At 32.3% G+C, this 27,041-nt stretch overlaps 1 protein-coding gene across 2 annotated transcripts; it reads left to right on the top strand.

Annotated features, from left to right (window-relative positions):
• The first annotated feature begins 726 nt into the window (after positions 1 to 726).
• On the top strand, positions 727 to 26,187 carry LOC139511832 (uncharacterized). Of its 2 annotated transcripts, none has more exons than XM_071298941.1 (4): positions 727 to 1,159; positions 20,814 to 20,907; positions 23,267 to 23,335; positions 25,673 to 26,187. In XM_071298941.1, the coding sequence occupies exons 1-4, from the start codon at positions 1,031 to 1,033 to the stop codon at positions 25,828 to 25,830; spliced, it is 450 nt and encodes a 149-aa protein (XP_071155042.1). In that variant the 5' UTR covers positions 727 to 1,030; the 3' UTR covers positions 25,831 to 26,187. The 2 variants fall into 2 exon arrangements, with proteins under 2 accessions (XP_071155042.1, XP_071155041.1); XM_071298940.1 differs by having other exon boundaries at positions 744 to 1,171.
• The last annotated feature ends 854 nt before the right edge of the window (positions 26,188 to 27,041 follow it).

Raw genomic sequence — 27,041 nt, 5'->3', positions numbered from 1 at the left:
GCAAATAGATCAACGAAGTTGTCGAAGGAAGAAAAAATCCTGGGAGACAATAATCCTAAATGGGCCTAATAATAGTAGGTTTTCGAGTATTGGTTTATTTTAATGGTTGTTCGTGTTTTTACCTTTTATTTAAACGTGACTAATATATTTTATAGCAAATCATTGCTGTTATCAAACGTAACTCAGGTGTTTCAGCTAAAAGATATCCAAGGGGGATACCCCTTTTCCTTTGATGGTTGTAACTATTATTATAATCAGATTCTATTCGCAACACAGGATGACTTAAAATTAAATAAGACTTCGATTTAACATTTTTGTTACCAAAAATAAAAATAAAAAACAATTAAAACAAACTAGAATAAGAAAATCATCTCCCACAAGAAAAGTATGATATCTGGTGAAAATTATATAATTCTCATTACACATATCAGTAGAAGCCCACTTGTATAGTTGAGTCTTTGTTGTATTCAGTTTAAAGAAACTGATAAAGGTATTAATATTCTGATTTCGTTGTGAATAAGTTATTAATTCTGAACGACCGTTTGACTTTCTCAAAGCAATAGCGTCGTATTTACTCAAATAGAAGTTCAAATTATGACACAAAAGATACCCGCTATTTTCGTATTTTTGTTTGATTTTCTTAGAAAACTGACCCATCCGTAATACCTGAATCAATAAGTGTGAACCTATAATCTTTTATGTTCTCTATGCGTGGGACTTTACACGACATTGCAATTATCTTGTATATTTTACCATTTTTTGGATTAAATAAATAACATAGAACAAACGGATTGTAAAAATAACAATAATTGGTCGCTGCATCATTTTATCGATATTGATAAAGTTCCTTTCAACGCCCATGCAATTGTAACCAATATAAAGTGAGAAGGACTTTCATTTAGCAAAAAGTTCTGTAACACAACGCGCAAAGATTTATACAACAGTTCACATTCTCAGTAAAGGCAAGGAGCAAATATATCTTTCTACAGGAGACTTAAACAACTGCAGCTGACCAACTCCTTCTTCCGTTATGCAAACTAATATCAAAATGTATATTTTTCTTTCTTCGTTTGTCGTTACGTTATGTACTGTGACTGATGCTTGGTTGACTAAATATGATTTTAATGGTGATTATGGTGACCATAAATGGAATAGCCAGGTGAGTCCTCCGGTAAGTACATTTTTTTTTATTTCTCTTTCTGTTCTTATTATTATTGATACCCGCAAAATCGCGGGGATATACAGCTTGTGAACTGTTGCAGGATGATTTTTTGCAAAGATATTATGTATGGAGAATTACATAGAAGGTATACCTCCCTTTTTCCAGAGTCCGATATTTGTTTCCTTTCTGTTAAATTCAATTATATTCGTGTTTCTGGCCTACGACCACAATTATTCTTCTCCTTTGCTACAATGCTTCTTTTGGTAAAAGTCAAATCAAATTAAAAATTTGCACCGTTTCAAACATGAAATAAATGTAACTGCTTATATATAGACCATTATTAGTCTAAAAAATATGCTTCTATGACAATTCATCAGTGCTTTTATTTTGAGAGCCTTATTAACATGCCAATTGTAGGATTTGAATCATGTATAAATGACTAATACCGACTAAGGCTAATTTGAGGGGTTGTCGATCGGAGGGGTCCTGATCCCGAAATCCCGGGCTTAAAACCATGAAACTGAGATGCAGAATTTAAAGAAATTCATATCCCGAAATCGAAAAATATATTCCCGGATCCCGAGCTTAAAAACACCCGATCCCGACGCCCCGAAAAGGGTCCTGCCTCCCTCTAATCTCTACCTTACTTTCATTTTTGCCAAATCACTATTTTCCCTTTTAACAATAAATTTTTATGCCCCAATTATGGGCATTATGTTTTCTAGTCTGTGCATCCGTGCGTTCGTTTGTTCGGTCGTCCGTCCGTCTCGTCCGTCTGTCCCACTTCAGGTAAAAGTTTTTGGTCGAGGTAGTTTTAGATGAAGTTGAGTATGTTTTACTTATTTTAATATATAAAACATGATAATATAGGCTATGCCTGTGCCGTTATTTACGTGACGATAAGTGATTGAATGACAATAAAACATGATAATATAGGCTATGCCTGTGTCGTTATTTACGTTACGATAAGTGAATGACAATAAAACATGATAATATGGGCTATACCTGTGTCGTTCTTTACGTGACGATAAGTGAATGACAAAAATGATTGTGTTTATATAAGTCTTTAGTGAGTACTGCACGAGCATTTCATAGGCGGGAATATGGGTGGGGTATATAAGTCCGATACTTGGATAATTTGTATCGAGGTGCTCACAGTAACTTCAAAGTAACAACACGTTCTGCATAGTAAATATTTTTTTATTTATTTATAATGATTTAGTTTAGAATAGCTAGATGTGTATTTGCTGGGATATATTTGTAATGTCTTATTATCATAATTAAATGTTGTATCGGACAGAAAATAAGTTACTGCGAGCAAACCAAACCTACATTTTGTCTTGCCTCTTATTTCGCCATGTAGATAGATTAGAAATGTTTTTAAATTCAGACGAATTTATGAGGGAGAATTTAAATCCCAGTCTTTGTTATACTCAGTTTAAAGAAAGAGTAGAAAAGATTTAATTTTTTTTATATCATAATTTAAACTCTATTGTGTTTATCATTTGTGAAAAATTATTAAAAGATCGCGAAATATGTGTTTTGAAAGACTGGATACAAGTTTCTTACAGAAAATAAAGGACAATATAAAAACCAATGGAAACACTTATCGTATTGAGCTTTTAAAAGCTTGTTATTTCAAGAATTATATATCAATTTATTAAGCGTCATTTCCTTTGATCATAAGCAAGATGACAATTATCTAATATTTTTTTTTCAGTTTGTGGGTCTTCATTTAGCCTTATCTAATCCCTTAGAAATGTATAAATACAAGGGTTTCTATTTACTGCAAATGTTATGTTCTTGAGCGATTTATTTTCACGGCTTTGGCAAGTAGAAAATTAAGGAACATACATGAAATGTCGCGTAAAAGTCCATCGTGAATCGCCTCTTTTACGATTTTCAAAATTAAAAAAAAATAAATACGCAAGCAAGTCGGCTTGAAGAAGCAATATAAACGCGAAAATATGAGTTGGTTAAGATATATCTGAACATGTAAATAATGAACGAATACAAAGGGTTATCTCGGTTATAGAAATTCGGGTTTCCGCTTAAATCAATTAGTCAATTGTTAAAATGTGTTCCATGTACGTAATTTTACAATTTTGAAGAAGTAGACAATCATTTGAAATCAAAATGACCACTATGTTGAATTATTTCATGCTTACTTGCTTTTATTTCTTCGCGTAAACTGAGTTAAATGAAAAAAAAATGCAATAGAGAAGGTAACAGCAAGAGAGTACCAATGAACAATTGTTTTCCCCATTTTTTCATTGAACAGAATCGCAATGTTTGAGTTGAAATTGACTTTACTATCTGTACATGCATATAAATGTTCTCCATATCATTTGTTGATCAACTGCTAGCATATGAAATTTAAGTTACAGCAATATCAGCTAATGTGTTGATCTTATTCATACTTCAATTTCATTGGGTTTTCTTTTCTTTTCGAGATAAGATGCGAAAACCTTGGCTTAGAAATTGGGAACCGTTTTACAATCTGTATGTGTCTGTCCTAAGTCATGTGAATCAGTGGTTGTCGTTTGTTGCTGTATATCAAAATTGTTTTTCGTGCATTTTGTTTATCTTATATAAATCAGGTCTTCAGTCTTCTCGTTTGAATTGTTTGACGGTGTTATATTGGTGTTTTTATAGCTTGTAATGCATTACAAGTCGTACAGTGACAAGTAGTTTCTAATATATATGTTGTTTGGTTTCTGGTGTTCTTTGTCTCAATGGTAATAATTTCATATCTTTTTTTTTCTTTTCCCATTAAAGTTTAAATATCCACCTGGCCCAAAACTTACAGAAATGTGGATGTATTTTTTATTTGATTTTGTTTGGAATATGCCTGAACTAGTTGCACTGGAAGTTTAGTTTAGCATTAATAAATCAATTAATCAGTCAATCTTTGATGAGAAAAAAAGTTAAAAAAAATAATCAGACGGCTTGTAATCGGGTGAATATTGGGAACACTTTCAGTTAACAAACTCTTCTCATATCGTACGGTGAAATAAACAACAGCATTATAATATTTTGGACACCTTGGAATTGGGGGATTATACGACAGAAATGATTTCAATATTTCATGACTATTTTCATAATGTTCGACATAATAGTAAAATACTGAATACAAAAATCTGATGATAAACATCTCCAATGTGATACTATTTCTTTAAGTTTTATACATACAAAGATGAACTTTAATGAAGCAACTACTTGACATAAATGAAATCCGAAAGAAGTTAAAACGTCTAAACATTTAAATCTTATTTTCTGTTGTAAATTAAACAGAGAAGGAGAAAACGACGCAAGCAAAATGAAAAACAAGCAATTATATAAATGAATGGATTGATCTGACATTTTTATATCATAGATGCCTTTTAAACGCTTCTAAAACTGAAGCATTGAAATGTATATTGTTCATTCCAGTACTAAAATCCTAAAAAGCACGCATACTGTCAGCTAGTAAAGAAATTGCAGATATAACGCTTAAGAAAGTGGTTTCGGATTACAATATAGGGCTTCCTGAAAGGAATAAACATTATTTAAAAAATGCGGAATTTTCGGAGGAAATATGTCGTTAAAGTTTCTCCTATATTTTTAAAACTTTGTAACAACGCACTGTCAGATTTGATTTTGTTAATTGCTAAAGCATACATAATGCCGTTTATTTTCTCTTCTGGAGTGTGTTATATTTGTCATACCGGGTCTTTTTAGCTTACTATAATCTATGAGTTTTGTTCATTACTGAGGGCTGTACGATTTTCTGTTATTTGGCCTTTGATTTATTACCATTAATAACATATTATTGTATTGGCATTCTCGGTTTGTTATCCATGGCAAATGCTTGGAATAGATATTTTTTGGCATTCCCAAATTTTTATATAGAATGTAATTTTTAGTTTAAACATATTTATTTATAGTGGATTGGGAAACAAGTTATTACAACTTATATTAATCCCTTTCCACTTTACGACTGCGAGTGCTGCCTTGTAGTGGCATTAACCTGCTCTATGTCGAAATCTACAAGGGTGTCTTTTTTCCAATACCTCTGACACGTGCAAGTGATATTGCTTTCTCTTAACAAGGACCAGTCATTTATCGTTCCCTTCCGGCAGACTAGCATCGGTTCTCAAGACTATACTCGCAAATGGTGTCAAATTCAGTCCTGAAATTTTCTCCCTGGAATTGAATCAAACCAGGAACCTTTGTATGTGTAGTCCGATGCGTTAACCCCTACACCACGGCTCTCTACTTTTTTTTTTTACATCAACTTTATTTGCCAAAAAATGACAATGGTCATATTATTAGATCACAGAAATAATGAGTTTGTGCTAAATAACTCTTATAAGTCGTTGTACGTGTTCAAGTTACGTAACAAGATAAACACGCCATTTTCTTTCAAACGCGTTTTTGCAGTTAAATGAATAGATCAAGCTATAAGACACAAAGTATAATTGGTCATTTAATTTAATAAAAAAGGGACAGAACTCATAGATTGAAAATAAACCGACAACGCCATGGCTAAAAATAAAAAGACAAACAGACAATTATAGTACAGCAGACACAACATAGAAAATCTAAAGACTAAGCAACACGAACCCCACCAAAAAGTGGGAGTGATCTCAGGTGCTCCGGAAGGGTAAGCAGAGTAAATGATCTTCGTCTATGACATAGCTTAATTAAACATAATTATAACCTTTCAAAAGTTGTGTAAGACGTTACGCTATATATACTATCATCATATGCTAATTTTTTTTACCTGAAGACATTAACAAATGTGAAGTTTAAAATGTAAAAAAGAGACAATGCATGATTACCAATGAGACAACTCTCCACAAGAGACCAAAATGACAAAGAAATTATCCACTTTAGGTCACCGTACGGCCTTCAACAATGAGCAAAGCTCATACCGCATAGTCAGCTATAAAAGGATGTTTGAAATGTAATGTAAAAAAGGAGACAGTGCATGATTACACATGAGACAACTACACACCAAAGACCAACAGACGAGAACGCAAATCACAATAGGACACAGTACTGCCTCCCAGAATGAGCAAAACAGGAACGTAAATCACAATAGGACATAGTACTGCCTCCCAGAATGAGCAAAACAGGAACGTAAATCACAATAGGACACAGTACTGCCTCCCAGAATGAGCAAAACAGGAACGTAAATCACAATAGGACACAGTACTGCCTCCCAGAATGAGCAAAACAGGAACGTAAATCACAATAGGACACAGTACTGCCTCCCAGAATGAGCAAAACAGGAACGTAAATCACAAAAGGACACAGTACTGCCTCCCAGAATGAGCAAAACAGGAACGAAAATCACAATAGGACACAGTACTGCCTCCCAGAATGAGCAAAACAGGAACGAAAATCACAATAGGACACAGTACTGCCTCCCAGAATGAGCAAAACAGGAACGTAAATCACAATAGGACACAGTACTGCCTCCCAGAATGAGCAAAACAGGAACGTAAATCACAATAGGACACAGTACTGCCTCCCAGAATGAGCAAAACAGGAACGTAAATCACAATAGGACACAGTACTGCCTCCCAGAATGAGCAAAACAGGAACGTAAATCACAATAGGACACAGCACTGCCTCCCAGAATGAGCAAAACAGGAACGTAAATCACAATAGGACACAGTACTGCCTCCCAGAATGAGCCAAACAGGGAGACTGATTTAGTTTATCTTGTTTCCAAATCCCAGTATTTATATTGTATAAATATGTTTCGTGCACTTTTTGAAAAATAAAGAAATGTTTAAACTAAAACGAAAACTGTAAATAACCATTTTTTCTGCACCAACGAAAATCAAAACGACTTTCAAAACTTAAGCCATTACGATATTTCTAGTTTCGATACTAAAATTTGTAACCGTCTAGCACTTTGAACAATGAAAAATCAAAGTTTCTAAAGCACGTTAACCAGATTACTATGTAAGGTTTCATCGGTAGAATGAGTTCTAATTTAAAAGTGCAGTTTTTACAGGGAAATGGGCGTAAATATACAGTTGTGATTGCTATTGAAAACCTCCAAACGACTTTTAATTTCATGAAATGTAGGTGCTGTCGTATTACTTTACGTTTGAGGTGTTATGTATCGTTCATATCATCTCGCTTCTTAGTTCTCAACATTTCGTGTTAGGATTTAGTTACACTACCTGAACTAAGGATGGACACACATATCGAATATGTAAACAGCTATCCAACATTTAATAACCAAGATCGTGAGCATAAAATTGTATTTAACTACCGTCAAGCCGGTGCAAGAAGTAGCTAATTAACATACCCTTTTTAAACATTTTTTTTTATTTTATTGAGATTGTCAAAATTGTTTGTTATATATAACGAAGACAACTTTTGTTCACCTTGAATTGGTAGACATTTGCCTATGGTAAATGACCAAGTAAAACAAAATAGTCAGAACAATATAAAAATCAACTTAATGAACTTAAGCTGAAAACAACAATCACCAAAACAACGCACATAAAACTAAGGATAAACAAGAATGTGTCCATAGTACACGGATCACACACTCGCACTATTATTTTCTATGTGCAGTGGACCGTGAAATCGTGACCAAGAATCTAGTTTGGCATTAAAATTAGAAAGATCATATCATAGGGAACATGTGCACTAAGTTTCAAATTGATTAAATTTCAACTTCAACAAAAACTACCTTGACCAAAAACTTTAACGAAAAACTTTAACCTGAAACTCGCACTATCATTTTCTATGTTCAGTGGACCATGAAATTGGGGTCAAAAATCTAATTTGGCATTTACATTAGAAATATCATATCATATGGAACATGTGTACTAAGTTTCAAATTGGAATTCAACTTCATCAAAAAGTTTAACCTGAAGCGAGACAGATGGACGACGAACGGACGAACGAACGAACGCACAGACTAGAAAACATAATGCCCCTCTAATATTGTCGGTGGGGCAACCCCGAAATCGCCCAATTAACCAAGGACGAACCCAAATGCTACGGAAGGGTTATCCGTTCCTGCTACACCCTTATGTCACCCGGAGTATTGTTGATTACAAGTACTTATCCGATGATTAGTCGCATTATGTGGTGCTTAAAGGAGAGAGGTGAATGGTTGAGGAGAAATAGAACAGGTCATATGATTCCTTATTCCATAATCGTGATGGCGTCAGAATAACTGCCGATGTATGTATATATTTATATCACGTTTTGTAAATATACGCAAAGAAAAATAATCCCTATGCATGCATCTATGGATAGAAAAAAGACGATACTAAAGTGTAATAAACCGTTCTCTTATCAGTGGACTTTCGATTTTTTATTCTAATGGTTATAATTAAAGTTTTACTTTTATGTCAAATCCGATATTTTAGACATTTTTTTAAATGAAAACACTTTGATATTTCAATACAAAGTAATCCATGATTATCTTCAAACTCTCGTAGCCTTTATCTATTTATGTACCATGAAACCAAGTACAATTATCAGTCTTCAGTGAAAACAGAATTACATGCCTAATTCAGGAAAATTATAGATAAGAAATGTACATCAAACACATGAAAAAATAGAAGAAAATTTATTTGTTTCTTTGATACAATATGATAAAGAATGTAATGTACGACCGACAAATTCTAACAGCTCTCTATCATTTGCAAATATTCTTAAAATTTGACTAAATGTTCTGATTGTGTATGATCTTCACTAATTGGTAATTTAACTGTTCATTATTTCAAAGATAATCCGGTTCTCTAAGGAATTTCATTCAAATTGCTTCTATTAGCTCATTGATGCAATTTGGCAGATGTGAAAATGGCATTTCATATTTAGACACGGACTTGACTATTTGTTGATAAAGACAAAGTTCTTTTCAATCTTCCTCCCACGGTTGTCGTTTTTGTTCGACAATATGATTTGAAAAATACACTTGAAAGACATTTTAAACTTCCATAAATAGAATTGTATTGATTTAAAGTTGGAGTCATCCCATCGTGAAATTTCCGGACGCCATCTTGAATTGGTTAAACGTTATGAAATATCAGTGTCTCAGATGACCATGGACATGTTGTTATTGTCTTAGTCTTATTCCTGTCCGCTTTGACTTTGTTGTGACATCCCCTAATGAGACTTAACATCGAATAATCCACCTCACAGGTGCCACACGTAGAACAGGGACTCGTTACCCTTTTGGGGCACACGAGTTCCTCTTGGTTATTCACGGTGTTTGTGTTATCCCAAGTCTAATTTTGTTAGGGCTGTTGTGTAAAATGTTGTTGGTCTTTTCTTGTTTTTGTCATGGGTTAAAAGCTTTCTCCGACATATGAATTTTGATTTTCCCTCTCGTCTGCGTCTTTTTAAATATTATATGTCAAATGATACAAAAACATGATATTAATCTGTTTGTTTGTAGTTGTTCTTATTACTCATAAAAAAAGACCAGATTTGTGGGAACATATCACCAGTTTTACACACTCCTGTATATATTTAGAGGTTACCGAGACCTCAGAATTCCGCTCAAATAATAATCAACATAATAAAAAAATCCATGTTAAGAGTTGACACAGTACATGCAAACAAACACCAACTTCCAGACGATCTTGCTTCGGCAATTGCTATAGACAGAAGAGGTTTTAACCGACAAACAATACTTTCAAAACAATACTAAAAGCAAAAAACGTTAGATAAAAAAGTGCGTGCGACTTGCTTTTGCTATGCAAGTTAGTTTTGAAAAAAATTATCTGAATGTTGCAAAAAAAGCAATAATATACAATTCTTGCCTATTGATGAAGACGAACCGTAATCTTATAGAATTACTGATGACGTAATCAGGATTACTAAAGATATATAATGGACCGATATAAGAATGTTACAATTGTTTGATTATTTATCTATATTATTAAGAATCTTCCTCGGAGTTCTGTATTTTTCTTATATTTTTTTAATTTTTAAGCTGTGACTACCCTTACCGAATGCCCACTTTACATATCAACATGTGTTATGGTAAAGAAAATTAATCAACGCCTTCATTTATTAGATTTGATTGTGTTCAACGTTATTTGTACGATGTGTTACGTTTGCAGTTAGATTCAAAACAAACCGGACATAGCTATATAAATAAAGGCAACAGTAGTATACTGCTGTTCAAAACTCGTAAATCGATGGACAGAAAAACAAAATCGGGGTAACAAACCAAAACTGAGGGAAACGCATTAAATATAAGAGGAGAACAACGACACAACATAAAAATGTATCACACACAGAAACGGACTTAGCATTAGACAAAATCCGATGAGAATAACAAATATTACATCAAAACCAAATACATGAATTTGGGATAGAAAAGTACCGTGATAATATGTAGTATAATATAGTTAATTGCTACCTCAGTTTGCTATTAATAAGTATTGCAATGTGCATTGTTATTAAATGTAATATCAGTATTTAGTTCAAATATAATCTTAAATCAATCCTAATTCTATCTTATTTTTGAGAAATAGTTTTAGTTGTTCAAATGTGACGTCATTTTTTGTGTGCTGTTTCAGAATCAAATATTACGTCATTTTAGTGCCTTTTCACCACTTCGTCACTTTTTTCACTTTTTGCTTTGAGGCCTTGACTAAGTCGGGTGTGTCTATTTTTTGTGTTGGTTTATGTAATGTATCCGGGTTTGGTTTTCTGTAGTTAGTTAATACTTCAGTTTTATCATGTATATCTTTTATATTCATTTGATAAAGTGTACTGTTTGCAATAGCATAAATTGTATAAATAACAAGGATGTTTTTATCCCAAGCAGAAAACCCTAGCCGTATTTGGCACAAATTTTTTGAACTTTTGATTCTCAGTGCTGTACAACTTTGTACTTGTTTTGACTTTCGAACTTTTATATCTGGGCGTCACTGGTAAGTCTTGTATGGACGAGGAGCGCTTCTGGCGTATTGAATTTTAAACCTGGTGCCTTTTGTTGGCTATGTTTCATGTGTTTCTTTGTCCAATGTGTTCTCCTATTTATTTGTATTGTAGTCCTGTAACGTTATGTGGTCATTTTAATGTTATATTTAACATTGCCATTAAAGCGGGAGGTTTTGCATGCCACAAAACCAGGTTCAACCCACCATTTTTTTCTCTAAAAATGTCCTGTACCAAGTCAGGAATATGGCCATTGTTATATTATAGTTCGTTTCTGTGTGTGTTACATTTTTAACGCTGTGTTTCCGTTGTGTCGTTTGTTTTCTCTTATATTTGAGTGTGAATTCACATTACTATAAGACGTGTCACGGTACTTTTCTATCTCAAATTCATGTATTTGGTTTTGATGTTATATTTGTTATTCTTATCAAATTTTGTAAATTGCTTAGTCCGTTTCTGTGTGTGTTACATTTTAATGTTGTGTCGTTGTTCTCCTCTTATATTTAATGCGTTTCCCTCCGTTATAGTTTGTCACCCCGGTTTTGTTTTTTGTCCATCGATTTAGAAGTTTTGAACAGCAGTATACTGTTGCCTTTATTTAGTCTATTTTTATTCTCCCTTTTGTTGTGATGTTGAATATTGACTACTGTGACCAGAAAGCGATTAAAATCAATAATAATCGGGTGTTAATGTTTCGTTTCAAAATGTATTGTCGTTTAACTCTGTCTGTGCTCTCTTTGTATATTTCTCTCTTCTGATTTTGCATGTCAGAATTGGAAGTCTTTCGTCTCAATCAACTGTGTTTAAATTTTCAAATCAAAATGGTCATTCGTGTTAATTTTTTAACTAAAAAAGTCAAAATAAGCGATTCTGAATGACTGAAATACTTAAAATAAAGTTGAATTAATGATCTTTTACCAGTGTAAGTTTTATACATGTGTAACTGTAATTTGCGGGATTTTTCTCGCTGCGTTGAAGACCTATTGGTTGCCATCGGCTATTATCAGCTCTTTGATCGCTTGTTGTCTCTTTGACACATTCCCCATTTATATTCTCAATCTTAGTTATGATAAAAACAAAACACACGACAAGCGTTGACAAATCCTGTCGTTTTTATAATCAAAACTCATATCTTTAAGCAAAAGTAATCAAATTGATAATCACTCGTTTTTCTTCTGCTTCAGGTAAAATTTATTACTTATATATCTTGAGATTTTTTTATTTTAAAAAGCAACACAATGTTATATAAATCCCCTTTTTTGAAATTTGACTTTTTTCTATAAGTATAAAACTCTCTGTTTAAATATTTAAATTCAGACCATTCAACATTAAGTGCTCACTTTTTATTGATAAATTTACATGTATTGAGTGTCTCCGAAAAAAATATTTGCCTTATATATCAGGAGTCTGGCATTGTTTTCTTGAAAGAACAAAAAAATCCCTAAAATGTCAGGTATATAAATAAAATTAGTATTGTTTTACCTACATCCATACCCAAATTGTTTTTAGTTTATTTTATTTATGTGTACCGTTAGAAAATGTATGAACATTTGCAAAATTCAAAATGTTTTGTTTTAATCTTTGCTCTTTCAACTTTAATATTTAATCTTTTTTCCCCATGGAAAATGCCTCAGGGGATTGTACACTTCGTTACTGCAGTTATTAAGAGTTCACTTTTATAATTAACTGACAATGAAAGTCATTCATGTATAGCATTTCATAGTGCATGGAAAACCATATACTATGAAAATTAGAGGGGGAAACTGACTTTTCATTGGACGAGATGGGGTGAGTATGTTCTAAAAGCATTTATTGACTTTTGAAACCTCCCCTTCCCAAACTAAGTACTAGTATACAGTCTTTCTATCTTTATTCACTCTGTAAGTGAGTCGGTCGAGAATACACATCCATGAACGCCTTTAAGAAGACTTGTATAACTTAAGAAATGAAACCGACTTTTAAGATGAAAAAACTTGATATTTTTTGGTAAATGTCAGATGGGGTTGCTAATTGGCCGTTTCATAATCTAATGCATCCTGGGTAATATTTTCAAAAGCGTACACCAAAGCGTTTTGATTGGTTTAAAACGTTATAAACAATGGAAATTCAACCAATGACGTATTGTTATTTTCACTTTGAGGTACGAACAATGAAATTACCCATGATGCTTTAGATTCTGAAACGGCCAATTAGAACCTTCACTAAATTTTCATCATACATTGGTAGATTTTATCAATATGTATATGCCATGAAAAGTAATCAATTATAAAATCCTCGTTCAACAACAGCAAACATAAGTCATAGATAACATTAATTTCATCTAAACTGAGAATTTCATACATTTAGGTTGTGATTGAATATCTAAATAGCTTTTAATTTAGTGACATATTGACTTGCTGTTAGCGTGTAGACTCTTTATGGTTGTCAAAGGGCGGTTATTCAAGAAATCGCCATTCATCAACCCCGAAAGATCCAATAAAAACGTCTACAGTCATTGATTCCGAAACTTCATATCATCTTCTTAAATTACATTCGTTGTCATTTGGCATCGACCAGTATCTCTAGTGTTTGATGGATGTTTAATATCTATAGAAGCTAATTTTTAGGATATATAGATTTTTTCATCATTACAAACTTGCAAATATCAATATTAATATTAAGTTTGAAGCGCCGCGCTACTTAAAAGAACACGGACGACATGGACATAAAGTATAATAGAAAATTGCAATTGATAGGCCCTCATGCTATTTATTTTTGTGTTCTTCGTACTCTTTTGTGGACTATTATACTTAAATTAATGAGTTTAAGCATATGTCAATGAGACAGATACCTAACAACACAAACTAACTAAGAGACATATGGATGTAAGATTGTACACAGGTTTATATTTTCAAATAAAGCAGAACATTCTATATCTATTTGAGTTTTTGTGTGCTTGCAGATGCTCACCATAGGCATATGCATTGCTTATATATCACTTTTAAAATTATGTTATTCATGATACATTGTATCAATAGTTTTCATAACTAATGTCAATATTGGATATCACGAATATTATTTTATTTCTTTTGAGTAAACCTATGACACGCAGTGCTGTTAAGACTGAGATTAAGATACCATTTTGAAGCACATGTCATCACCGAAACTGAGAAAATCTTTTTGAATAAGTCTGAAGTATTGAGTTTACCTATTTAGAAATGAAGCATACTTTTGAAACTTTAAAACGTTAAATTTTAAACATTAAATCTTAAACAGCAAGTGTTTGACAAAATTTAAATGAGGGTGTGCAACATTTAAAATGTACTGCGTCACTTGCCCTCAAACTGAAAAAGGTTGCGTTCAATATCATGGCTTGCTACTTGGATTTTGACAACTGAACGTGTAGCTAGCCTATAGCCTAGCCGCTAAATAGATTTAGCCTCTGGCCTTTGTTAGTCTTGTATAATTTTTAATTTTAGTTTCTTGTGTATAATTCGGAGTTTAGTATGACGTCCATTATCACTGTACTAGTTTACATATTTTTTAAGGGGCCAGCTGAAGGACACCTACGGGTGTGGGAGTTTCTCTCTACATTGAAGACCCATTAGTGGCCTTCGGCTGTCGTCTGTTCTATGGTCGGGTTGTTGTCGCTTTGACACATTCCCCATTTCCTTTCTCAATTTTATTAGATAGCCCCAAACATGTGTGTCAGCCAGAGAATTCAAAATGGCGCAGGAAAGGTTATTACGCATGACGTCATTTTGATAGGTTAGCTACATAGACTGAATATAGTTCAACATACATAGATAGATACCAAAGACATAGCGGATTTACTAGCTGCTGTAGCACTGTTGTTAGATATACCATATTTTATTTTTTAAAAGACATAACACATATCAGTATCTTTTGACAAATGTTTGCTATTCTAAGCTTACAATTATTCATGAAGTGTGATTCGTTTTTCTACAACTCATCTTGACCTTCTGATTCTTCCCTGCAATTACAGATGTTAGAAACATATAGACAATCATATTATATGTTCCAAGTTGTTTAAATCTATTTTCTTTGAAATGAACAGTTGTTGACGATGTCTATTACCACGTTGTAAATTTCAGATTATTGCAATAATATCAATGTCGGTTTACACTACTGTTAAGTGAACTTATCACGTTGCAAATCACAATTCAATATATGCATAAGCACATTTTTAAGAGAAATAATTTCCTGAACAATGTATGCTGTTATCGTTCTATTAAGAAAGGTTAATGGAAACAAATGAACTGTTAGTTTACCATCACTTTCTTTATTATTCATTCCCCTGACACAGACTGATTGCTGAGTTATTGTCTAATTAAATGATCGAGTATTGTTAACTTCTAAAGACTATTAAGTCAAAACAGCCAGAAGAGTAATTGCAGCCTGATATTAATGCCCATGGCAGTGAAAGGATGAAACTCTTTATCTTTCTTCTTTTGTATTCGATTCATTTCAATTCTTACTTTTACTGTAGTTTAAACTGTGGCAGTTCGTGACATTTAAATGTTTAACAACACGACAGTCCGGTGTTGTCTTTTGTAGTACCTTAATGTGTTTGTCATTGAGGTGAATTGATATTCGCTATTACAGAATCTAAGGCTCTATGGATAATTTCATTATCGAGTATTGTTATCTTCTAAAGACTATTAAGTCAAAACAAAGTTAGAAGAGTAATTGCAACCTGCTATCAACGCAACTGGCAGTGAAACAATGAAGCTCTTTACCTTTCTTCTTTTGTTTTCAATTCAATTTAATTCTTACTTCTATTGTATATTAAACTGTGGCAGTTTGTGACATTTAAACCTATAAAACATGACATAAAACCGTCAGGAGGCTCGTTAGTGGTTGGATTTGGTAATATTTTATGTATGTTTTTGGTCACTTAGTCTTTTACGAACATAGCGATCAAAGCGTTTTTGTAATCGTACATTAAAGTATAGAAAACATTTAAATAAAACATAAGCTAAATATTGGATGCAATTTAGGGAACACAATTACCAAGGAAAGAAATATTTCTGTCATATCTTTCACTCAATGCTCTTGTATAAAAAACCTTACATGTATTCCAAAATTTTGCATCAACAGATGAATAGTTCATGACTAAGAAAGATGACGACTCTTAAATATTCAAATAAAGTAAATGGAATTTGATCTATCAAGAGTTCAGATTTTACGATTTTTTTTATAAAGAATCTTTCTGTATGTATACATATGATTGTTTGCAACAAAGTTTCAATACTCTGAATAAGATAAGTTGGGAATACATTTTTATATAGTTTTGGAAAAAAAAAACACCGACTCTCTTCATTGTCTTATAATTAGAAGTGCAACTAAGAATCTTACCAAATCCATATTTTGTAATTCACTACATTAAATCTTTCTGTTTATAAATTGCCAATGATTTATGTGGATCTAGATGAATCGAATGAGTAAAATTTTCAATTTACTGTCTTTAAACAAGACAGAAAAAAACAAAATGTCACTTTTAAATTTCATGCATCCAAAGCACTTTTGAGGATTTAACTTCGTCAGGAACACTAATAGCCGAATATTTGAAAGCAAAGAATCGAAACAATTGAAGAACAATACCATCAAAGAGAACCTAAAAAATAGCCAAATCCATCAAAGGTAAAAGTTTGCCTGAGGGAGTGGAAACCATAGTTTCTTTATAATTTTAAAAAATTACAAAAAAGAATGTACTGCCTTCTGAACTGATGATATCCCTTTGCACTGATAGTCCTCAGTTAGAGGTATCGACCCAGTTCTGTAAAAAGTAAAAGCAACACATTATGAATTACATGCTTTCGAAGCGCTTTTCTGGATTAACCTTGATCAGGAATCAGGAACGCTTAAAGCGTTAATAGAGTTGTTTTAATAGTTGTATTATGCATTCTTTAGGATTTATATATCACCTGGTAAGAGGACTCGTTTTCCCAACAAGCAACGAGATCAAATGTCAATTTTGTTGCAAAACTCTTTGTTGTTAATTTATTTTGTTACAGCACTGTTAGCTGTTAAAACATGTATATTGACATAAAGTTGTCTTTTGACTATCTGTGTATTGACACAAATTCCTGAATACATTTACAGTTAATTTTTATGAATGATCGAAGTTCTGATATGATTGCATTTACTTAACGAATGATTGATATAAACTTGTAAGGATATCCTTTTTTATGAGTTCTTTGAAATGCATTCTATTTAAGGGAGACAAATGGCTCTTATCGCTTTCTTTTGGTTTTATTTAAGACTAGAGGCTTTTTTGCCTATATCATTTGGATCCTGGTAATATGTAGTTGTCTTATCATCAATCAACCTTATATTTATATTTAAGTGTCAATCTTTTAATAAATTAGACAAAAAGTAAAATCACAAAAATACTGAACGTCAAGGAAAATTAAAAAAGAGAGTCTCTAAACAATTTAGAAGACATTCAAATCATAGCCGAACAAAATCCGCCAACATAACAATCCAATTTTAAAGTTACTCTCATTATGAGTTCGAAATGGTATGGTAATCCTTTCTACGTATCTGATAATTTGAGAAGAAACTCTAATGAATTTGGGTTAGAATGAGAGCAAATTATGGAGTTAGCTCCCTTAATTAATAATTTCTAGTCCATTTTAGCCAAATTAAATCTTTATATACTAGGACAGGATAAGGTAAAAAAAATGGTGTGCACCCTTTCTCGTTTTGAACTTATCTAATGTAAATTTGAGTGGTTTTACTTCTTACAGTTACACCACTGTCTGATTTTTTAGGCAGATTGGCACTAAAAAGGAAAAATCAATCATAAACGAATAATATTACATAAGCTAAAAACAATATATAAAATAGTGAATTGTTATAAACTGATATTTAAAGATTAAATCAAGTCGTAGATATATGCTTATTAACAAAAACGATGTTGAGTGAAAAGCTTAGTGTGTTCTCTCTCTAGAGAGTTATTGCAGACATATTAATAACGTGTTATGATGCTGTTAAAAGTAATCAATAGCTGATACTTATAATCATCTCGTCAATTTTACACCTCTTGCGTTTATATGATTTGATTTATACGAGGGACATGCTGTCCTTATACTATCTGACTAATCCCAACTCCGCTATTAGAGAGCGCTCAGGAATAAATTCAACAATCTTTGCAATATTTTATGGCATTTAATAGGTCTTAAGATCTTTATTAAAACGGATTACTGAAATTTATTGTTATTCCTAAAATCAGAGTAGTTTTTTGTCTACAGATGTATGAATGATCAAGATCAATAAACTGAGGTTTCAACTTCCTTAGGCAAAGTTGTCCTTACATGGATTCGGCTACACTCTTTATGTCTTGGTAAGTCAATAGCTCTACAACTGTTATGGTTCTTAAACATCCTTGTTTTTGAAATATCAAGTCTTACGTGTGAAAGTCAATCCAGAAACGCACTTCTGACGCATGCAATTTATAAATAACATAAACGGTACTAATATTTATATAGTATTGTTTTTATATTTTTATGAACCAAAGAACAGGTGGAGTTTTCAGTTGAATTTTATAATAATTGCATGCTAAAAACAGTATTGTAAATTTTTTTACCCTAAACAGTACTATGAAAAAAAAATTAGTACTGTGAAGAGAATGAATAACAAACATTACTGAATAACAAACAATACTGTAACAAAATAACAACAAACGGTACTGTATCAAAATTAACAAAAATAAAATAAAATAATACAAACACATTTCTAAAAGTTCAAGCTTGGACATCATGGGTTTGGCCTAATAATTTGATAATATGTATGATAAACTGAATTTTAATGCATTGCACATTCCGTGGTCATAGAACCGCATGTTTCTTATTGTGTCAGTGAAGACTAGGCAAAATTGTTAATACGTAAAACAAACATTCGAATATCAGGCGCATGTATTTACCAATACATATCTATAGCAATTAAAAAAGAAATAACAGGTATGTCTATTTAATTATATTCAATAAGTCAGGAATATGACAGTTGTTTTCCATTCGTTTGATGTGTTTTGTCATTTGATTTTGCCATTTGATTAGGGACTTTACGATTGAATTTTTGTAATTTTACTTTTTTCTAAGCTGGTAAAAAAACAGTATTTAGATCTATGGTAAATCCAATTCCCTGATTTAATCATTATTGGTGCACACGTTTGGCAAACACATTGTTAACTTTTCCGACTGTTTGATTAATACACCCGATGAAATGTAATGAGAACGTCGATGGATTTCTAATTAAAACAATAGAAATATGATCAAAACTGATTGTTTTTCTATTCCTTCTCCTAGAAGGCGTGTGGAGGGGTGTTGGTAAATATCAATATAACGATAGATTAACGAGACACAACCAATAGTTTTACATGTTTAGAAGGGTAACTGTGACATGTTTTGAGATTGCAAGTGAAAATATTAGATAAAGAGTTATTCACAGAACAAATGATTTTTTTTTAGAAAGAATCCATTGACCGAATAAATATCTGCAAGCAATATTTAAAGAAAATAACCTTGAATTAAATCCTAGTGTCCTGGTCTGCAATCATGAAATCTCTCTTAAAACTAATAAGGGGCTACCTACTAAAAAGTAACAATTTTAATACTCAGAAGTAATCCGATATCGAAAGCTTTTTGTATATGAAAGACATTATGAACATATTTTACAGGCTTTATCCATTCTTTTAAGACAATAATTTAAAATTGCCTATACCAAATCAGGAATATGATAGTTGTCAACCACTCGTTTGATGTGTTTGAGCTTTTGATTTTGCAATTTGATCACGGACCTTCCGTTTTGAAATTTCCTGAAAGTTCTCTATTTGTGTTATTTAATTTTTACGCTAAATTAATCTGACCATATCTTTGACCTGTTGAAGAATATAAATGAAACGTTAGGAAACCTTAATGACTCATCATAGAAACCATAAACAAATTCAATATTCCATAAAAATTAGGAAAAAAAATTATGAAATGACATCACAAAGATAAATTTACACTACAGAGTAATTTAATCATATGAAAGACAAGCCTACGCTTCCGGTGATCGGATACCAGTTCCGGTTTTTATAGTTGCTGAAGCCTTAATACCATAGAATGTACTTTGATGATGCAGTTAACCGCTAATAATCGTTATGTTGATCTATGTTGTTCTCTTTGGTTTATCTATTTAAGGAGATATGGTTGTACATTGAGTGTGTACATCACGTTTTTCCACATGCAACAGAATACACTCGATGCAGATGTAGAATACACATTTACATAACTAGATAAACGGATAGATGCCTTACAATATATGTATTTTTACAAAAGGAAAAAGCCACCAGTCCATGTACCTTAATAATCATTAATCAAGATTTTTAAGGTTGAAAAGGCGAATCATTAATACAAGCCCAAGTACAAAATATTAAAGGGCCCTTATTTATCAAACAATTTGGTGGTGTAACAATGGTCTGTTTTGACCATCATAGCAGCACATATTTTGACAAAATCCGTGTAAGGCAAACTTTGCAAGAGGCGTTGAAACCTTACTTTTATACTACTTGTTCAGACAAGCATAATATATTTTATCCCGATGTTGTACAGGCATTTCCATATGTAAAAAATATAAGAAATTGTGGTTTAAACCTGGTTATATTGCTAGCTAAACGGACTCTTGAATATGCAAACTACCTTACGGTACAATATGCATGTAATGAATGATACATATCTTTATATTTTAGTGTATAAAAGCTAACGAAGAGTGTTTCTATACAAGCCAGTGTTGTAGCAGAAATGATGTTTGTGTTATGGATTCAAAACTTTCATTGTATGCTGGTATGTATATGAATATATTGATTATTTTTCTTTAAACATTAATATTGGAAAATCATTGTTCTTATGCCTATCAAGTAATTTTGGTGTTGTACAATGGTCTGGTATCTACATGTACTAAAAGACGCTGTATCGTCTGGTCATCAGAAGAACATTAGAAGCGACAGATAACAAAAATGTATACAACTCTATGAACAAAATTAACCGATCAAATAACAGTACACACAAAATAACATAAAGACTAAAGCAACACATACTCACTGCAAACATGTTTAACACAGCCATTCTTTATGTGCCTGCAGTACAGTGGTGGTTATCATTTGATGAAGTTCGTTAGTTTTTACTTTTGAATTATTTTTCTTTTGCCATCTCTGGCTCTTTTATAGCTTGCTATGCTGTATGGGGATTTTTTGTTTTATGTAAAAGACCATTTTTTATTTCTTCATTTGGTCTCTGATGGGGAGTTGTCAAATTTGAAATCCTACCAAATCTTCTTTTATTTTTATTATGAGATGTTTACATCGGTAAACTACTACTGGCTTTTAATGTTAAAAGTCTATTTTCGAACTGTTTGTAGATTTACGTTCATTTTTTTATTAAGTTGTGCAATTAAGATAGAAGGTTTATACACCTGAAAACCTATTTGAGTTATGGCATGGTAATCATTGTCAATACGGTAGAAAATGTTATTATGAATTTGAGAATGGAAATAAGAAATATGTTAAAAGAACAACAACCCGAACAAAGAAGAGATAACAGCCGAAGGCCACCAATGGGTCTAATACCTCTTGAACAAGCTGTTTATCTGTAAATTAGTTATTCATAAGATGTTGAATTATTTTAAACACTGAATTATTTCTGCCCAATGGCATAGATTGCCTTAGCCATATTTTGTCAACCTGTCGAATTATTTCGATTTTAATGCTCTTCCGCTTGGTCCATATTTGCTTTGCCCTTCAAACTGTCTTGTTTCGATCAGAGCTAACGAGTCCCTAATATATGTACCACGCGTCTGGCGTGCTTAATTACAAGTATGGTGATTCTTTTATGATTTGTTTTACATTACAGGTCAGTTAAATCATCTTTAATAGTTTTGCCTATATCCACGCAAGAATATGACAGTTATCATGTGCTTGAGTTTTTGAATTTGCTATTTGATTAAGGACTTTCCGTTTTGAATTTTCCTCGGAGTTCTGTATTTTTGTGGTTTTACTTTTTGATACTCGACATTGCAGCATAATGTAGTTGTACATAATTTGTTCTCTTTTAATCTAAAGATGGTGTTGTGAATGTGCCAGTTAAAAGAATGCAATGAACACATCAAAATAGACGTGTTAGGGAATATTGATGTTGGTGTGAATAAATATAAGTACCCATTTTTTTCTTTTTTCTTTTCATCGCAAGTTGTTAAGTGTATATTATGTTATTCCTACTGTGAAAATAATAAGACTCATCCAAAATGTCTCATTAGTGAATGTCCTTTTAATCACTTTAATAGTTAATTTGTTAAACGCGATGTGCATGTTGAGTGTATCTTATGTTAGTCTTATGATCGAAATGATAATATGAGTATTCACAAAGAATTTTCTTTCGACGACGTCACGGTCTCTTCTCTTTGTTGTCCAGTAAGCGATGGTGTCAATTAAGTCATTCTAATGAATTCATTACTAAGTCCGGCCTAACAGATGCTCATTGGTGAAAACGAATGAGTTAACTGAAGTCTATTCTATTCATTCCGCCATTTGGGATTTTGTTTCTTGTTTGTTTAAATCACTTGTCCCAAAACAGATCTTCATAAGTGATGCTAACCAGAGTAAAACTCATGCCTTATTTAGAAATTCCTTTTCTTTTCGGCGATTTTCAATTTAATTCTAAAATCCCCAATAATATTATGAGTACAACGAGTGAGGATTTTGTCGTTTTTTTTTATTGCACTTAGTGTTTCTGTTGTGTCGTTGTTTTCCTCTTATAGTTGATGTGTTTCCCTCGGTTTGAGTTTGTAACCAGGATTTGTTTTCTACCAATCGATTTATAACTTTCGAACAGCGGTATACTACTGTTGCCTTTTTTTAAGGAGGCAATTAAGATAATATGTGAACAAAAACACCATGGCTTATACGAAGAACGAAATACGAAAAAAAGCACTATTCAGAGATCTAAAAAATGAGCAACCCAAACCCCAACAAACACCGGGAGTGAACTAAGGTACTTCGTAAGAAAAGGCAGCTTCGTCTCCATATACGGTCTCCGTCGTGTTTCTCATTACAAGTGATTTAAATAGTTTAAGCTTGTGAATATAAATAATCAAATAATGATGTTTCTACGTATAAAAACACACTTATTGAAAAAGTATAAATTTCAGGTAGGAAAATTGGACTTTGTCGAGATCTTGAATATATTCGGGGAGATATCCAGCCAACTAAATTTGAAGGTAAGTCAGTATTCTTTTATATCTATTAATATCATATATGATAAGTTATTATATCTATTATTCAGTTTTCGACACCACTGCTTGTGGTGTATTAGTTCCCAAGGGCATCTTCATCTAATAGTGGTTACATCGGTACTGACATGATTTAAAACATACTGTGTATAATTTTCAATTCATAAACAATTTAGAATTTCGGGAAAAGCTAGAATCGAGCAGAGTCACCCAAAGTTGACCGTAAAAACGTTGCAAATCTGTTAAAGCCCTATTTGGTCATACAGCTCCTCAAATTTGGTGAAATTCATTTGTTTTAAGCACGGGGGGGGGGGGGGGTGGGTGTAACTTCAATATTTTTTTGGTAGGGGTGTGCCATTTTTGCCTAAAAAAACGTACCCATTTTAATATAACATTCACTGAAATTCAGTACCTATAGTTATACAAATATTTAAGAAAGAAGGACCTATACTTATATACAATATTTAAAATATGACCCATGCTTATATAAGCACTAACTCATCATCACTCATAATTCATAAATATACCAGCTACCCTTAAGTTTTTATATATGAATTGACATCGTTTGGTGCACATATATTTTATCGTTATATATACGCATGGATTCTCAATAGCATATTTATATATGATATGTAGATCATACCCCAAATCAATATACAGTTATCAAACGTAAATGCATTTTAATATAGGATGTCATTAAAAAGGAAGGTCATTTTCCCGTGGTTTTAAGCTTACAAATGTTTAGACCTAAAATGAAGTTAAACACAGAAAAGCATTTAGGACGTATAAAACTTATAGAGTATAATTTTCAAATGACCTTTATGTCATCTTCAATCTGATAAACCTTTGTGAAAATATTGGTAAACAGAAATGAAGAAATTGTTATCACATAATCACATAAGCCACACGACGGATGTGGAGCAGGATCTGCTTACCTTTCCGGAGCACCTGAGATCACCCCAAGTTTTTTGTGGGGTTCGTGTTGTTTATTCTTTAGTTTTCTATGTTGTGTCATGTGTATTATTGTTTTTCTGTTTGTCTTTTTCATTTTTAACCATGGCGTTGTCAGTTTGTTTTAGATTTATGAGTTTGACTGTCCCTTTGGTATCTTTCGTCCCTCTTTTATCGGCTAATTGAAAGATGAAAATTCCCGACTTGTTATTTGGGGCTTTTGTTTTGGTTTTTAAATACCATAAAGTAAATAAAATTTATTAATACATTCCTTTATTGAAACGAGATTGAGGACCATTGTGTATATAATTGCACTACTATTTATTGTTTGTTATATACGGTGCAAATACTGCAAATTCAGATATAATCGCGTGCATTTATTATTTCAATTTTTAAAAGAATGAAAAAAAAAAAATCGAGATTGATGAAAACAATTTCGGAAAAAGTGGAGAACAGGTTTATTTACAAGATATCAAAATGCGAGTTTATATTATAGCGAGACGCACCTAGTCGCATTACTCGCACTAATTTATGATTTTACATTACACGGTATGATGATAATATAGCAGTTGTCTCTTAAAGGCATATATAATCCCTTATTATTAGACCATGTCATTTCAAAAAATTATATCGACTCTGATGCAAAAAGTAACGTTTTACACTGAGTAATAATGATTGTTTTGGAACATTTTCCAAAAATAAAGATATACATCCCGCTGCAAATGTTTGCACCTGTCCTTAGTCAGGAATCTGATTACAGTAGTTGTCGTTTGGTTATGTAGTTCATAAGTGTTTCTCGTTTCTCATTTTTAAATAGATAAGACCGTTGGTTTTCCCGTTTGAATGGTTTTACATTACTTTTTTATTTTGGAGCCCTTTATAGCTTGCTGTTCGGTGTGAGCCAAGACTCCGTGTTGAAGACCGTAACTTGACCTATAATGGTTTACTTTTATAAATTGTTATTTGGATGGAGAGCTATCTCATTGGCATTCATACCACATCTTCCTATATCTATGTACTTAACTTAAAATATCTAACCTTTAGTTACATTGCAAAAACATGCACAATTATTTTAAATCAAATTTATAATTATCATGCATCAACTATAATTATCAAAACAGTATTTTGTATGCGTCTGTGGATTCATTTATTTCGTGGATACTAATTTTCGTTGATATTTTCGTTGCATTTTTATGGGTATTTTACCCTATGGTTATGCAAAGTTCTTAATACATTCCTATACAAAATATTCAATCGTTGAACATTCGAATACGTACATTTGTGAAGTTTCACTGTTACAACGAACCCCACGAAAATTAGTATCAAGTATATGAAATATATGAAAGAGCTGAGAACTATTATTTTTAATTTAAGGAGAGGCATGTGAGGACAGCTCAGATTGCATTGATGGATGCTGCATATCAATAAGACGACACAGATACGGTGTTCTCCAAGTTTGTGCAAGAGAAAATGGTCCTTTTATGTGCATCACGTCTTATCGTCAATTTGCCGATGGATTATCTAAGAAGTAAAATAGCTAATGTGTTTAAAAATGTCTTCATCTTGTTTTTTGTTAACTATTTTTCAAGAAACAATGAAGTATTTAGGACAACATGCGAAACATGAAACATTAAGAATAATAATTTTAAGTTTAAAGCAGAGTTAATACTTATTAGTGTTAAAAACGTTTGTGATATAGTTATATGCGATAGACGCAAAAGAAACGAGGAACTACTTATGTACATTACAACATGTTAAACCAATCTTGATTTTGCGTTTCCATCAATAGCATTCGACTTATGTCCATTAATGCATTCTTGAAAACAAAGTTTTTTTTTATTGTAGTAAAGTATTGTACTTTTAAATGATAAATAAAACAGACAAATCTCTATACAGTTGGCATAATGATAAAATATGATGTATTGCTTATCATGCGAACGCTCCAAAATTTGACACGTGAAAAACAACACAAGGAACATTAGTGCATGTAAAAAAAATTATAAAAGGAAAGTATAACAATTTAGTTAGTAATAGGGGGATGAAGTAGTGAAACCATATATCAAAAGACAAAAATATATCGAAACAGAGCCGAAAAATGTTTTAAAAGATGATAAATATATATTCACAGTAACTTTTGTTACTGGCTGAAAATCAAATGTTTGACATGTTGTGAACGATTTCAAAAGCTTTTGAAATTCTTTTGTCAGCAATTATATTTGCGGCATGCAGTTGTTAAAATATTCTGCGTTTTCGTTTTCTTTTGAATAAATTGTCGTTTATAACAATTTGTGTATGAACTGCATTTGAACGTCTGTAGACTGAAGCCGTATAGAAGATCAGTTATCTTCACACAGAGACTCATGATATATAGAACAAACGACTAATATGTTGAATAACAAAACAATCAATTGACATACAGGATACAGTGTATACATCCTTGGTTTTTGAATAATTGGGTTTGAGCGTTCTTGGTGAAGGTGACATGAAAAAAGTACTGAGTCCATAACTGTTTGTTTTCATTTCTACCGCTCGATCGAAATTGCTGCTGGTTAACTACTAGTTCCAGAAGGTATTTGAAAATCAATAGTTAGTGCTTTGGTACTGACATATTTAACCTTCAGGAGAACTTAATATCTCCTCTAGTTTTTGGTGAGGTTCCTGTTGCTTAGTCTGTAGTTTTTTATTTTGTGTTTTGTATATCATTGTTTTTGTTTACCCATGGCGTTGTCTGTTTATTCTTGAT

Source organism: Mytilus edulis, chromosome 2 (genome assembly GCF_963676685.1).
Source record: "Mytilus edulis chromosome 2, xbMytEdul2.2, whole genome shotgun sequence".
Classification (NCBI taxonomy): domain Eukaryota; kingdom Metazoa; phylum Mollusca; class Bivalvia; order Mytilida; family Mytilidae; genus Mytilus; species Mytilus edulis.
Note: the sequence above shows the minus strand (reverse complement) of the source record. Positions and strands in the feature narration are given on the sequence as shown.

Coding starts and splice junctions, on each gene's coding strand:
- LOC139511832 (XM_071298940.1), top strand. CDS start 1,031: ATGCAAACTAATATCAAAATGTATATTTTTCTTTCTTCGTTTGTCGTT. Junction 20,908..23,266: donor AAAACTTTCATTGTATGCTG/GTATGTATATGA, acceptor TATAAATTTCAG/GTAGGAAAATTGGACTTTGT. Junction 23,336..25,672: donor CCAGCCAACTAAATTTGAAG/GTAAGTCAGTAT, acceptor TTTTAATTTAAG/GAGAGGCATGTGAGGACAGC.